Source organism: Mus musculus, chromosome 15 (genome assembly GCF_000001635.26).
Source record: "Mus musculus strain C57BL/6J chromosome 15, GRCm38.p6 C57BL/6J".
Lineage (NCBI taxonomy): Eukaryota > Metazoa > Chordata > Mammalia > Rodentia > Muridae > Mus > Mus musculus.
This window is the reverse complement of record NC_000081.6, coordinates 47,958,613-47,973,316: the sequence shown is the minus strand read 5'-3', so window position 1 is coordinate 47,973,316 and position 14,704 is coordinate 47,958,613. Positions and strand designations below refer to the sequence as shown.

The following is a 14,704-nucleotide window of genomic DNA, read 5'->3' as shown; positions in this document are numbered from 1 at the left end:
AAAATGGAGGAGTGTTCCTCTTTCTCCACATCCTCGCCAGCATCTGCTGTCACCTGAATTTTTGATCTTAGCCATTATGACTGGTGTGAGGTGGAATCTCAGGGTTGTTTTGATTTGCATTTCCCTGATGATTAAGGATGTTGAACATTTTTTCAGGTGCTTCTCAGCCATTTGGTATTCCTCAGGTGAGAATTCTGTGTTCAGCTCTGAGCCCCATTTTTTAATGGTGTTATTTGATTTTCTGGAGTCCACTTTCTTGAGTTCTTTATATATATTGGATATTAGTCCCCTATCTGATTTAGAATAGGTAAAGATCCTTTCCCAATCTGTTGGTGGCCTTTTTGTCTTATTGACAGTGTCTTTTGCCTTGCAGAAGCTTTGCAATTTTATGATTTATTTATTTGTCGATTCTCAATCTTACAGCACAAGCCATTGCTGTTCTATTCAGGAATTTTTCCCCTGTACCCATATCTTCGAGGGTTTTCCCTACTTTCTCCTCTATAAGTTTCAATGCCTCTGGTTTTACATGGAGTTCCTTAATCCACTTAGATTTGACCTTAGTAGAAGGAGATAGGAATGGATTAATTCGCATTCTTCTACATGATAACCGCCAGTTGTGCCCAAATTTCTACTTTTAAAATAGAATTAGTAAAAGAAAATATTATTTCCCCATCTGATTCAAATCTATGGAAAATTTTATTGTAAACATACTGCCGTTCACACTACAGGTTTCCAATTTCTTTCATTTTTGCTCCACATTTTTTCCTCTAAGAAGAGATATAGTTGGGCTGAAGAGATGGCTCAGTGTTAAGAGAACTGACTGCTCTTCCAGAGGTCCTGGCTCAATTCCCAGCAACCACAAGGTAGCTCACAACCATCTGTAATGGGATCCAATACCATCTTCTGGTGTGTCTGAAGACAACTACAGTGTACTCATATGCATAAAAATAAATAATTCTTTAAAAATAAAAAGAAGAGAGATAGCAAAAACTTTTTTTTTTTTGCCCTTCCATGTTGCATGTCTCTTGGTGCTGTACTTCTTTGGGTCGTATGTAGGCAGACATATTGTTGAGGTATCATAGATGACGCTTCCCTGTCCTTTCTAGCAGACACTGTTTCCGCAACTTTCTAGTCTTCTATATCATAATCTGTCTCTGTTATCTCACCCCAAAATAAAGGAGTCCAGGTAACTAAGGAATGCTAAGGGGGAGAGAAATAGTCCTCAGAAGGGGTGAGCTCTTAGTTGGTTAGCAAATATCAAATAGTCAGCCCTGAAATTATGGACATGGAAACCATACTAAACAGAAAGCAAGTTATACTTGTGTGTGCACATATGTGTGTGAGTGTGTGTGTGTGTGCACATGTATATGTAGCAGTAATACTTAAAAAATGATGGCAAAAATTTGAGGAGGAGCAAAAAGAGGGATATATCTGAGACATATAAGGGAAGAACTAGAAAGGAGAAAAGGATATAAGTATATTTTAATTATAAAAATTAAAATAAACAAGAAAAACAGTTCAAATAAAGTTCAAAACTAAATATATGAAACGTAAAAACACTCTACTAATAAGATAGCATCAACTTTAGATTTCAACAGATAAAACACAAAAATATACTATAATTATCAAAAATGGAGAGGAAAAACAATGTTTAATCTGAAATCATTAAAATCACTTGGCTAGCTAAAATTTACACTAATTCATATTATATATCACATCTTCAGCCCCCATACACAAAACTGTATTTTTAGAGTTATAGGTAAAGGAAAATTTATTGTGATATGGTATTTAAGAAAAGGATTAAGACTTACAGAGAGGATCAAAGCTATATGGCTAAGTCCTAAGATTGTCTTCATGAAGGGAACCAATAAGAGTTTCCCTGAAAGTGAAGGTATAAAACTAGTGAGGAGTTTACCCAGTTGGTGAAAAAAGTTCACCACTGGTAGATATTTGAATTTCAGGATAGTAAAATAGTTGGGTCTAATTTATTCATGTTAAATATTAGCCAAATAATCTCTAATTTGGCGCCATTTGCTAGTAGAGCATGACAATAGTAAAATGACCTGTGCTATGAATACAATCAAAACTGTACATAGACACATGAAAAAGAGATATCGAAGTTAGAGTTTCTACAGCTGAGAAGCATCACGGCCAAAAATAATTTTGGGAGGGAATAGTTTACTTGATTTATACTTCATTATCACTGTTCATCTTCAAAGGAACTAATCCAGACAGGAACCTGGAGATAAGGACTGGTGTAGAAACCCTGGAAAGATACTGCTTTGTCCTCAGGGCTTCTTTAGCCTGCTTTGTTACAAAGTCTAGGATGACCTGCCCAAGGATGTTAACACCTATAATGGGCTGATCCCTCTCACATCAATGACTACATCCCCTACAGGCTTGCCTGAAGCCTGATCTTCTGAAGGAATTTTCTAATTGAGATGCCTTCCTTTTAGATGACTTAAGCTTGGATCAAGTTGACATAAAACTATCAAGTACAAGAGGATAACTATTGTTGAATGATTGACTTGAATAAGTGAAGTTTTTAAGTTGAGTAGAGCAAAGTTCAAAAGCTCTGTGAGTTTTTTTTTTTCCAATGAGAATGCAGACATATTTAGTTAAAGGAAGATCTTACTCAGAGATTGTGAATCAGGTAGAAGATTACCTTCAGAAAAACCTCTCATGAAAGATAACAGACTATTGAAAATACTTGCAAGTGAAAATCTGGCAGTTAAATTTTTTTAAGAAACTGATTTCTATAAATTTTATATATTCTATAATTCTACTATTTCTCTATTTTTTAAATGCTAAAGAATTTTATTTTGTATTTAGATCTTTAGGTGTGATATAATACCTTCAGAAAGCAGTTAATACTGTGACTATTGCATTTGTAACATATATAAAATGTATAATAATACATATTCTAATAGACAAACTCTTTTTATGCAAATTAAATGACATAAATTTTATCCTTACATCAGGATATGGTAAAGAAAATACTTAAATTGTTCAAGCACAACTCTTTATTTGTAAAATTAATCTACTACAATTGTTTGGTGAAATGGGAATAATTTTAGTGAATATGGATCCAATTGGTCTCATTCTTGGTTTTCCTGCCTTTGTTTCTCAGGTGTTACAGTGAACACATACTCTTGCTTGGACCCTGGCATCCCTGTCCATGGCCGTCGATATGGTCACGATTTCTCTATTGGGTCAACTGTTTCATTTAGTTGTGATCCAGGATACCGACTGAGCCATGAAGAGCCCCTTCTTTGTGAAAAAAACCATTGGTGGAGTCATCCACTCCCAACCTGTGATGGTAAGGACTCATCAATTTAAAAAAAAAAAATGTGCCTACTTGTAAACTAAGGAAATCAATATAGACTTTGTAAATGCATATCTTTCCTTGTGGCAACTTATATCAAATCTACTTAACAGATAAGAAAGAACATTGATATTAAGTCATAATATTCCATGTTTAAAGTTGTGATTTTTTTAAACGAATATTTAATAATTTCTTGAGAATCTCATACCTTTTTTCTACCTCCTTCCAGGTCCACCCACTCATTCCTTAGCCATCCAAATGTATATCATCACTTTTAAAAAAATCAACTTTCCTTTGTGCTCAATTAGATCTATGGTCAGCCACTAAAGGATGTTAGTCCTTCTAGGAGCCATATCTTTAAAGGTTTCCCACATCTGAAGTGGAAACTTAAGGGTTCTTTGGAAAATCAATTGTGTTTGATGATGTTTTGTTGAGGCAAACACATAAAGCAGTATTTTCCTAAAGTAGATATGTGAAGGAACATTTCACTCATGCAGACACAGGTTATAGGTTCAGGCAGACTCATGAAGGAATGTTTTACTATAGCAGACACAGGTGAAAGGATGGTCTACTAAAGCAAACATATGAAAAGACACATGAAGAAGGATTCTTCACATTGGTTTACCTTACATTGCATAATTGAGCTCCATTTGTTGGGACTTCATAGAGAAATATGGACCAAAAGACTTCTGGTGGTATGCTGGTGGCTTCCACAGATACAGATTACAGAGTGATGTCAGCTGAAACAGACACTGTTTGCCCCAGCAAAAACACCATCCAAAAAAACCTGACTTTGCAAAGGATTCTTAAGTTTCCACATCACAAACCTTCCTTTCTTGGTAGTTATTCAGCAATAATAGCTCCTCATCTAGGGGTAAAAGTTCATGACCAGTCTATTCCTTAATACTTGGATTTTATTTCCAACTTGAGCTTAGACAATTCTTGAACTTGGTGACCCAACTGCTGTGAGTTCATGTGTAGCTGCCATACTCTACCTAGAAAACACAGCTTTTTCATCATTGACAAATTTTGGCTTTTACTATCTTTCCAATTTTTTTCTGCACTTATCTCTACACCTTGGGAGAAGAGACTGTTCTATAGATGTCCCACTTATGACTGAGCACTCCACAGTCATTTATTATCTGCACAGTCACCAGTTAGGGGTTTCAGGAAAAACACGAACTACAGCAAAAGGTGCTACTGATAATGTTGGAGAGCTACATTAATCTATGGGTATAATGCGTGATTGTTAGGAGTCAGTTTATATCACATAGCTTTAGCAGAGCAGGAGTAATACAATCTCCTCTGAGCACTATGGTTTTTCTAAGTACAGGTTATTAGCTCTGATTACTAGGTCTGATACAGCATTCAACTTACCAGCTGGTCTTATATCCAATCTGGAAGTGGTTGGCTTATTCCTCAATATTAATGCCACAAAAGCACTAGTGGGCATAACTTCTCAGGGTAGATCTTTATAATAGCTCTCAAATTTTTTAGCATCATAAGATTTATGATTTATTTTCCCCTCTGGCAATGTGCATAACACGTTACAGCAATAGAAAAGATAAGCAGTAAGGATGAGACTTCCAGGTAAACACCAGCTTAATTTCTCCATATACCCAAATACATAAAGACTTTAGCAACAGTATTTTACCATCAAATTATAGAAAGTACCTAAGAGCAATGGCAGTAGCCTGTAATATTTGTGGACCTTTTGTACTTGCTGGCAGCTCCAATTAAGATTTGGCTCTTTACTGAATAGCTATATCTAGTGAAGAAATTCTTCCCTCATTGTCTGGTATCTATTTGAACTCTCTTTTTATATGTACATGTTTATATTTTAAAAACCTCCTAAAAAAGCAGTTTTTCATATGACATTTTCAGAAGACCTTTATGAACTTTAATGTTAAATGTTCTCCCATATATTCCATCCCTCCTCCTCTCCTTCCATCCTCTATCCTAGTTAACTCTTCCTGTTCCGTTATCCCCTTTAACCCTATAAAAATGTGTTTTATCTTCCTTTCTTTAAAAGCTTCTCCCCAAGGGTATTCTAAATGTAGCATGTATATCCAAATCCTAAAAGCTCATATCCACATATGAGAGAAATAAATAAATTTTGTCTATGTGTATCTGAGTTACCGCATTCACAATGATTGCTGCCAGCTCTATTTCTTTGAAATTTTCATGATTTTATTATTCCTACAAGCTGAATAATAAATACTACAGTGTATAGAGTACAACAATTTCATTTCTCATTCAGCTGTTGGTGAATTTTTAGGCTGTTTCCATTTCCTGGCTATTGTAAATAGAGCATCAATGAACATGAATGAGCAAATATCTCTGTAGCAGGATGTAGAACCTCTTGGGTATATGTCAAAGAGTAGTAGAGCTGCGTTATGTCAAACAACTATTTCTAGCTTTTTGAGGAATTACCACATGTATTTCCATTTTAAATGTGTTGTGGGCTGGAGTAAACCCATGTTGAAAATAACAATCATGTGAAGGGACTGAAGGTGCCCATTTGTCTCCTGCCCACAGATGTCCACTTTATCTTCAAAAACCTAAATTATAATTATATGTATCATTTCAAGACTACCTTATCTTTAATAAATTGTAACTATATAGTTTCATATGAATGTATAAAGGCAGTTCTGTGATGGAAAATCCCTTGTTACAGCAAATGGCATGAGAGTAAGCTTGCTGGTGTTTATTTGTTTGTTGTATATGAAAATATGTCAAAAAGAATTCAGTTTCTCACATATAAAAATGCAATGTGAAAAAAAGACTTCTCCTACAATTAAGAAGGACTTTCACCTGTGTTTTGTCACAAAGTACAACCTGTTAAACTATGTGTTTTAGGCTGTGCTTCCTATTTACCACATGATTTACAATTGCCCTTACTTAGTCCATTTCAAGTGGCAAGATCATATTTATCATTATATGAAAGAACATTTAAGTACTTTCAGCATGGCCATACTTTAGGAACTGCCTTATACCAATTTGTTCTTATAAGAAGGTTCAAAATAAGTTCATCAGCACACCTTCCCTGTATTTGGTGTGATAACATTTGTATTAGTCAGCATGTCTATGATCACAAGTGACAGAAACCATACACTCACTGATTTGAAAAAATAAAAGTAGAAACTGTTCATAGCATATCAAGTCTTAAAGAACAGGGTGGGATGGTTGGCATAGCTGATAATAGGCAATAATTCAAATTTCCTCTATCCCTGAGGATGTTCTATGTGTATTTGAGTAATCTATTGAAATTAGGCTGTTTTCCAAAGGGAGAGATGAAAGCACAGAGGATATCCCAACGAAGAGAGCATTATATACTTATATCTTCAAGTTGATAAAAGATTAGGAGCTGTTCACTGTTCCAGAATGAAAAATCCAAGGAAATACATCTTATTGCTCCATATCGACCCCAGTTACTAAAGTAAAGAAGGAATTCTAATATTCTTCCTTGTCTGTGTCAGTTGATCATTATCCCCCAGGATACACAAGAGCTGCATAAAAAAACAAAGTCTGCTGACCCTGATACAGCACCATACTTGGCATGAGAAATATTCACCAAGAGAAAAAGTAAAAGAGACAATATTAGCTGAAGAAACCGAAAAAAAATTCCACCTATAGTGACACCCTTAATTTTTTTTTTTTTTGAAGAATATAGCAGCTATATCCAGGGGCAGTACAACTCCTTCTCATCTGAAAGAGTGATTATAATCAACCTTGAATTCAATTCACATTTTCAGTCTATGAATTCCCTTTACATTGAGGTTATTTCTTGTTATATGTCAGACATGCATAGAGGGTTTATGTGTGATGGGAAAAGAAGTCTAATTTACTAATTATGGGACTCATGAACTTAATTTACATGGATTACCGTTCCAGTTCTGTCTCTATCTTGTGTTTATTTTGTTGGTTTGATAGTTTGAGTTAGTCACTGTTTTGTTATGTTTTTTGAGATAAATTTTATCTCTATAACATGTACTTGTCTTCAAACTTATGATTCTCCTGTATGATCCATTAGAATGCTAGTATTACAGGTGATTGCCACTAGTTTTGCTTTTCTTAAGTTTTTATAATTCTTCTTTTGTTATTAAGGAACCCATCATGCTATTTTAATCTTCCATCTTATGCATTTGTTTTGTATTGGGATTTAATACTGAAAATAAGAGGACAAAAGCTAAATAATATTAATATTTCAAATAGTTGGCTTCATTTTCTCTTCAATTGGATTAAAACTGATGATCCTTTATGCAGTGAGGACATGATATTGCCATTTGTGGTGAAGAGTAAGGATATATGCTTGGTGTTCACATACTTACATAAGTATCTTATAATAAGATTATATATTGCAGCAGGTTTTGAGTACATTCTTGTATTAGTTATAATTTTGGTGTGGTAAAAGTTCTATGACCAAGACAAATTATAGAAGAAAGAGGTCATTTTAGCTTACTGTTTCTGAAGGATAAAGTACATAGGATCAAGGACAGCATGGTTGTAATTGTCAAGCATTGCAGCAAGATCAGAAAGCTCAGAAGTCACATCTTGAACTACAAGGATGGAATATAGACTCCCAATGTGATGTAGATGAGACTTTTTAATCTCAAGATTTTCCCCCACTGAGAAACTTCCCTTAGTGTGCCTATATTGCTCAAAATTTCCCAACAACATCACCAATCAAACAGGAAGTTCTCAACAACCCTAACTAGAAGAAATATTTCCTATTTAAAACTCCAAAATTTTACATAATACACCAAATTATATAAAATAAAAGATTTAACACATTAAAAGGGATCTTAGAAAAGAAGAGAACATGTTCTTGAAGAGGACATAGATATATTGCCTAGCAACTGAAAGACAATTACCAACTTTCTATAGCTCAAAATTTGGTGGTATTTTTGCCCTCTTCTAGCCTCTATGGACACCAGGAACACACATCATATATACAAAAACATGCAAGCAAATACACACAGTAACAACTAAAAATAAATACATCTTTAAAAACTGGGTTTAAGTACACTTAACAAATTAAACTGGTCTTAATATTGAAGATATAATATGATTTGGTCTAATAAGATTTTAATCTTCTCTAACACATTTGTTCCATTCTATGGAAGTGGCAAGTTTTAGATGGACAAATGACTATAAGAAATGTATTTGTGCTTCTCAGTCATTCGGAATTCCCCTGAGGAATACCGAATGTCTGAGAAGCACCTGAAAAAATGTTCTACATCCTTAATCATCAGGAAATGCAAATCAAAACAACCCTGAGATTCCACCTCACACCAGTCAGAATGGCTAAGATAAAAAATTCAGGTGACAGCAGATGCTGGCGCACACCAGTCAGAATGGCTAAGATAAAAAATTCAGGTGACAGCAGATGCTGGCGAGGATGTGGAGAAAGAACACTCCTCCATTGTTGGTGGGATTGCAAGCTTGTGCAACCACTCTGAAAATCACTCTGGCGGTTCCTCAGAAAAATGGACATAGTACTACCGGAGGATCCTGCAATACCTCTCCTGGGCATATATCCAGAAGATGTTCCAACTGGTAAGATGAATACATGCTCCACTATGTTCATAGCAGCCTTATTTATAATAGCCAGAAGCTGGAAAGAACCCAGATGCCCCTCAACAGAGGAATGGATACAGAAAATGTGGTACATTTACACAATGGAGTACTACTCAGCTATTAAAAAGAATGAATTTATGAAATTCCTAGGCAAATGGATGGATCTGGAGGGCATCATCCTGAGTTAGGTAACCCAATCACAAAAGAACTCACACAATATGTACTCACGGATAAGTGGATATTAGCCCAGAAACTTAGAATACCCAAGATATAAGGTACAATTTGCTAAACATATGAAACTCAAGAAGAACGAAGACCAAAGTGTGGACACTTTGCCCCTTCCTAGAATTGGGAACAAAACACCCATGGAAGGAGTTACAGAGACAAAGTTTGGAGCTGAGACAAAAGGATGGACCATCTAGAGACTGCCATATCCAAGGATCCATCCCATAATCAGCTTCCAAACGCTAAGCAATACCCCCGGAGCTAGTGTCTTTAGCTGCATATGTATCAGAAGATGGCCTAGTTGGCCATCAGTGGAAAGAGAGGCCCATTGGTCTTGCAAACTTTATATGCCTCAGTACAAGGGAATGCCAGGGCCAAGAAGTGGGAGTGGGTGGGTGGGGGAGCATGTGCGGGACTTTTGGGATAGCATTGGAAACATAAGTGAAATAAATACCTAATTAAAAAAAGAAAAAGAATCCTAAAAAAAAGTATTTGTGAATTAGCAGATATCATTTCTTTCCCAACTAACACAAGCTTCTTATGGAAAATTAGAATAAATCAAGGTACATTTTAAGAATTCACATGCTAGTTAGTCTCTTATAAGTGAGAATCTGATGAAGAAAACACAATTAAAAACATTTGCAATGTAGAATTATCTCATTTAGTAAGATGAAAGATATCATATGGGTACAGATGAGGCGGCTGGTGATAGTGATGGAGTACTATTTTAATAACATGCCAGACAATTGCAAAGTGAAAATTTTGAAGACAGATCAATTAAAAGACATCAAAATAATACTAACACATTAAAATAGAAGGAAATTGATTTGAAGATGATAGAATTAAGTGACTATCACAAGGGCTGGGAAAAGATCTTTACCAACCCTACATCCATTAAAGGACTAATATTCAATATATACAAAGAACTTAATAAGTTAGATACCAGAGAACCAAATAACTCTATTTAAAAGGGGTACAGAGCTAAACAATTCTCAACTGAGGAATCTCAAATGGCCACGAACCACCTAAAGAAATATTAAACATCCTTAGTCATCAGGGAAATATAAATCAAAATGATCCTGAGATTCTACCTCATACCCACAAGAAGTGCTAAGGTCGAAAACTTTGCAGCCAGTGCTGGCAAAGATGTGAAGAAAGAGGAACACGCCTCCATTGCCGGTGGGATTGAAAGCTAGTACAAGCACTCTGGAAATCAGTTTGGTGGTTCCTCAGAAAATTGGACATATTACTACCTGAGGACCTAGCTATACACTTCAGGGCATATACCCAGGAGATGCTCCAACACAGTCTCTTCTTAAGTGACACCTTTAAAAATACATCATATGGGAAAAAGTACCACATACTAACCACACTCTCTTGCCCACTATCTATGTTTCTAAAACACTTATATAATTAGCAAGGATTAGTTGTTGTTGTTGTTGTTGTTGTTGTTGTTGGTACCTGAGAAGTTTAGTCCAAATTTCACCTGCTCTCAATAAAAGAAATAGGTTTTAATCCAGTAGATTATTTTTATTAATTACATTTTACTAAATAAAATCATACAATGCTTTATTGGTTAGGTATTGTTTGTTTGTTTTCCAGAATGGAAGAATAGATATAATATAATCAAAGATACTTATTAAAGTTTGGGAACCTGGGGAGGGTTTAATTTATAAAGTACTTTTCAGAGTTCAGATTCCCCAAAAAACATGTAAAAGCCTAGGGCAGGAATGGCATTGCCTGTAATCCTAGCACTTGGGAGACAGACTCAGATAACTCCCAAGAAAGCTGCCTAACTAGAATAATATAACTGGAAATCTCTGAGATCAAAATTGAGAAGAGTACATAAAGACACATGACCTGCAAACTTCCACATATATCACACATGCAAACTTACTAGTCTGCACATGTGTGTCCACACACTGTGAATTCTTGCACACATGTACACATCACACACACATACACACACACATACACACACACACACAAACACACACAGAGAGAGAGAGAGAGAGAGAGAGAGAGAGAAAGAGAGACAGACAGAGAGAGAGAGAGAGAGAGAGAGAGAAGACATACAGCGAGAAAATTAATAAGTTAACCTTTGTAATGGTATTTTCAGAAAGACAGAGTTGAAATGGTGCATACAGTTGTGAGATCAATCATAGAAACACAATGTAGGTTTCTAAAACATCAAGAGGAAACTGAAAATGTAGTAATGATGATTACCAATGACAGATTGCACATAACCTAAGAATGACTATAACTTCCTGCATGATTTTACAGTGTTTTGCTTCATTACAGGAAGTGTGTGCTTCATTACAGTAAGATTGATTGTTACGACAACTCCATAAGAGGTCTGGGTCATAATTTTGTAGACATGTATAAAAAACAAACACATTGAGGTATTTATATTTTCAATAAGTATTTAGGTCCAAGTCTTTATGTTTAAAAACACTTAGGGAGCTCTCTGCTCAGTCCTTTCTTCTAGGGCAGATTCCTAGCTGTCCTGCTCTAGTGAAGACACCATATCCTGACCTTTCGTAGGGGATCTGCTGCACTCATAACAGTTGGTAAGAAGCCACCACCTTCCAGAGTTCCAGAGCTGCCTTTGGGAGCCCAGTAAGCTTGGAACCCCACCACCCACCAATCCCCCCCCCACCCTCCTTATTACCACATAGAGGACCCACTACACTCAGAACAGTTGAGGATCTACTGCACTCAGAGCAGTTGGACAACAGTTTGACTACACCACAGAAGACCCAACAGTCTGAAGGCCTCACAGGAGATCTACTGCAGTCAGGGCAACATATCAACAGCTTCTCTGCCCCTGTGAAAATTCCGCAGTTGGAAGACCCCACAGGTAGTCTGCTAGAGTGAGGGCCACAGGCCTACCAGGATAACTGAAGCAACTCACAGTCAAAAGAGGCAGACTCCAGTCACCCAGATCAACAAATACCAGGGATATCCAGATGGCAAAAGGCAAGTACAAAACTATAAGCAACAGGAGCCAATATACATGGGCATCATCAGAACCCAGCTCTCCCATCAAAGTAAGCCCTGAATATACCAACACACATGAAAATCAGGAATCTATCCTAAATTAGGAATCTGTCCTAAAATCCTATCTCATGAAGTAATAGAGTACTTTAAGGAGGATATTAATAACTCACTGAAAGAAATACAGGAAAACACAGGTAAACAGGAGAAGTGAAAGATGACCTAAAAGTGGAAATAGAAACAATAAAGAAAACATAAATGGAGTCAAACCTATAAATGTAAAACCTAGGAAAGAGGTCTAGAATAACAGATGAAAGTATCACCAACAGAAGATACTTGGAGTCAGACTCAGATAACTCCCAAGAGGTTCAGACAAGAGATAGGAGAGAGAATCAAAGGTATAGAAGATACCATAGAAGAGATTGACACAACTGTTTAAGAAAATTCAAAATGTAAAAAACTGCTAACCCAAATCATCCAGGAGATTCAGAACACAGTGAAAAGATCAAACCTAAGAATAGTCACAAAAGAGAACAGATTCCCAGATCAAAGGACCTGAAAATTTCTTCAACAAAATCATAGAAGAAAACTTCCCCAATCTAAAGAAAGAGATGCCTATAAAGGTTAAAGAAGCCTATATAACAACAAATAAATGGGACCAGAAAAGAAAATCCTCTTGTCACATAATAAACAAAACACTAAATGCACAGAACAAAGAAAGAATATTAAAAGCTGCAAAGGAAAAGGGCCAAGTAACATACAAAGGTAGAACTATCAGAATTACACCAGACATCTCAACAGCGACTATGAAAGCCAGAAGAGCCTGGTCAGAGGTCATGCAGGCCCTAGGAGAACACAAATGCTAGCCCATACATTTATACCCAGAAAAACTCTCAATCAACATAGATGGAGAAACCAAAATATTCCAGGACAAAACCAAATTCAAACAGTATTTATCTACAATCCAGCCTTACAGAGGATCCTAAAAGGAAAACTTCAAAGCAAGGAAGGTACATGCACCAAAGAAAGGACAAAATATTAAGCATCTCACAATAAAGCCAAAAGGAGAGAATCATAATCACATAAAGCCACCTACAAAAACAAGCATATCAGGAACCAACAGTCATCTCTCCTTAATATCTCTCAATATCAATGGATTCAACTCACCTATAAAAAGACATAAGTTAGCAGACTGGATACACAAACAAGATCCAGCACTTTGCTGCATACAAGAAATACACCTCAACAACAAAGACAGTCAGTCTCTCAGAGTTAAAGGATGGAAAAAGTTCTTCCAAGCAAATGGTCCAAGGAAACAAGCAGGAGTTGCCATCCTAATATCCAATAAAATAGACTTTCAACAAAAGTTATCAAGTGTGATGAAGAAGGATACTTCATATTCATCAAGTGGAAAATCCACCAAGAGAAAGTCTCAGTTCTGAACATCTATGCCCCAAATGCAAGAGCACCCAAATTCATAAAAGAAACTTTACTAAAACTCAAAACACACATTAAACCCCACACAATAATAGTGGGAGATTTCATCAACCCACTCTTACCAATGGACAGGTCATTGAAACAGAAACTAAACAGAGACACAGTGAAACTAAGAGAGGTTATGAACAAGATGGATTTAACAAATATCTACAGAACATTTTACCCTAAAACAAAAGAATACACCTTCTTAGAAACCAATGATGCCTTCTCCAAAAGGGATCATATAATTGTTCACAAAACGACCCTCAACTGAATCAAGAAGAATGGCAAAATTCCATGCATCCTATAAAATCACTATAGCCTAATGCTGGTCTTTAATAACAGCAAAAAAACCTAGAGAAAACCTACATACAAGTGGAAACTGAACAACTATGTAGTCAGTGATACTTTGGTCAAGGAAGAAATAAAGAAAGAAATTAAAGACTTCCTGAAATTTAATGACAATGTTGACACATCATACCCAAACTTATGGGACAAAATGAAAGCAATGCTAAGAGGAAAGTTCATAGCACTAAGTGCCCTGATAAAGAAACTGGAGAGAGCTTACACAAACTTAACAGCACCCTTAAGAGTTCTAGAACAAAAAGAAGCAAAATCACCCAAGAAGACTAGAAGGCTGGTAATAGTCAAAATCAGGGCCAAAATCAACCAAATAGAAACAAACAAAACAATACAAAGAATCAACTAAACCAAAAGCTAGTTCTTTGAGAGAATCAACAAGATAGATAAACCCCTAGGCAAACCAACTAAAGAGCCAAGGGGCAGTATCCAATTAACAAAATCAGAAATAAAAAGGGAGACATAACAACAGAAACAGAGGAAACTTTTTTTAAAAAATCATCAGATACTACTATAAAAGGCTATACTCAACAAAATTGGAAAATCTATATAAAATGAATGGTTTTCTAGACAGTACCACATAACAATGTTAAATCAAGAGCAAGTAAATTATCTAGACAGGCCCATATCACACAAGAAAATAGAAGTCATTAAAACCTCCCAAATAAAAGCAGCCCAGGGCCAGATGGATTTAGTGCAGAATTCTATCAGACCTTCATGGAAGACTTGATACCAATTTTC

The 14,704-nt window shown here is 35.9% G+C and overlaps 1 protein-coding gene across 12 annotated transcripts in view; it reads left to right on the top strand.

The window, feature by feature from the left end:
• The window catches only part of Csmd3 (CUB and Sushi multiple domains 3), a 1,211,921-nt gene that overhangs the window by 819,242 nt on the left and 377,975 nt on the right, over positions 1-14,704 (top strand). For all 12 annotated transcript variants that reach the window (XR_001781523.2, XR_003951374.1, NM_001081391.2 and 9 more), the window contains one exon: positions 3,131-3,319. Coding sequence is in view for 8 of the 12 variants with exons in the window: in NM_001081391.2 (NP_001074860.2) it covers positions 3,131-3,319 (189 nt within the window). In the remaining 4 variants the exon portion in view is untranslated. The remainder of the gene's footprint in view (positions 1-3,130; positions 3,320-14,704) is intronic.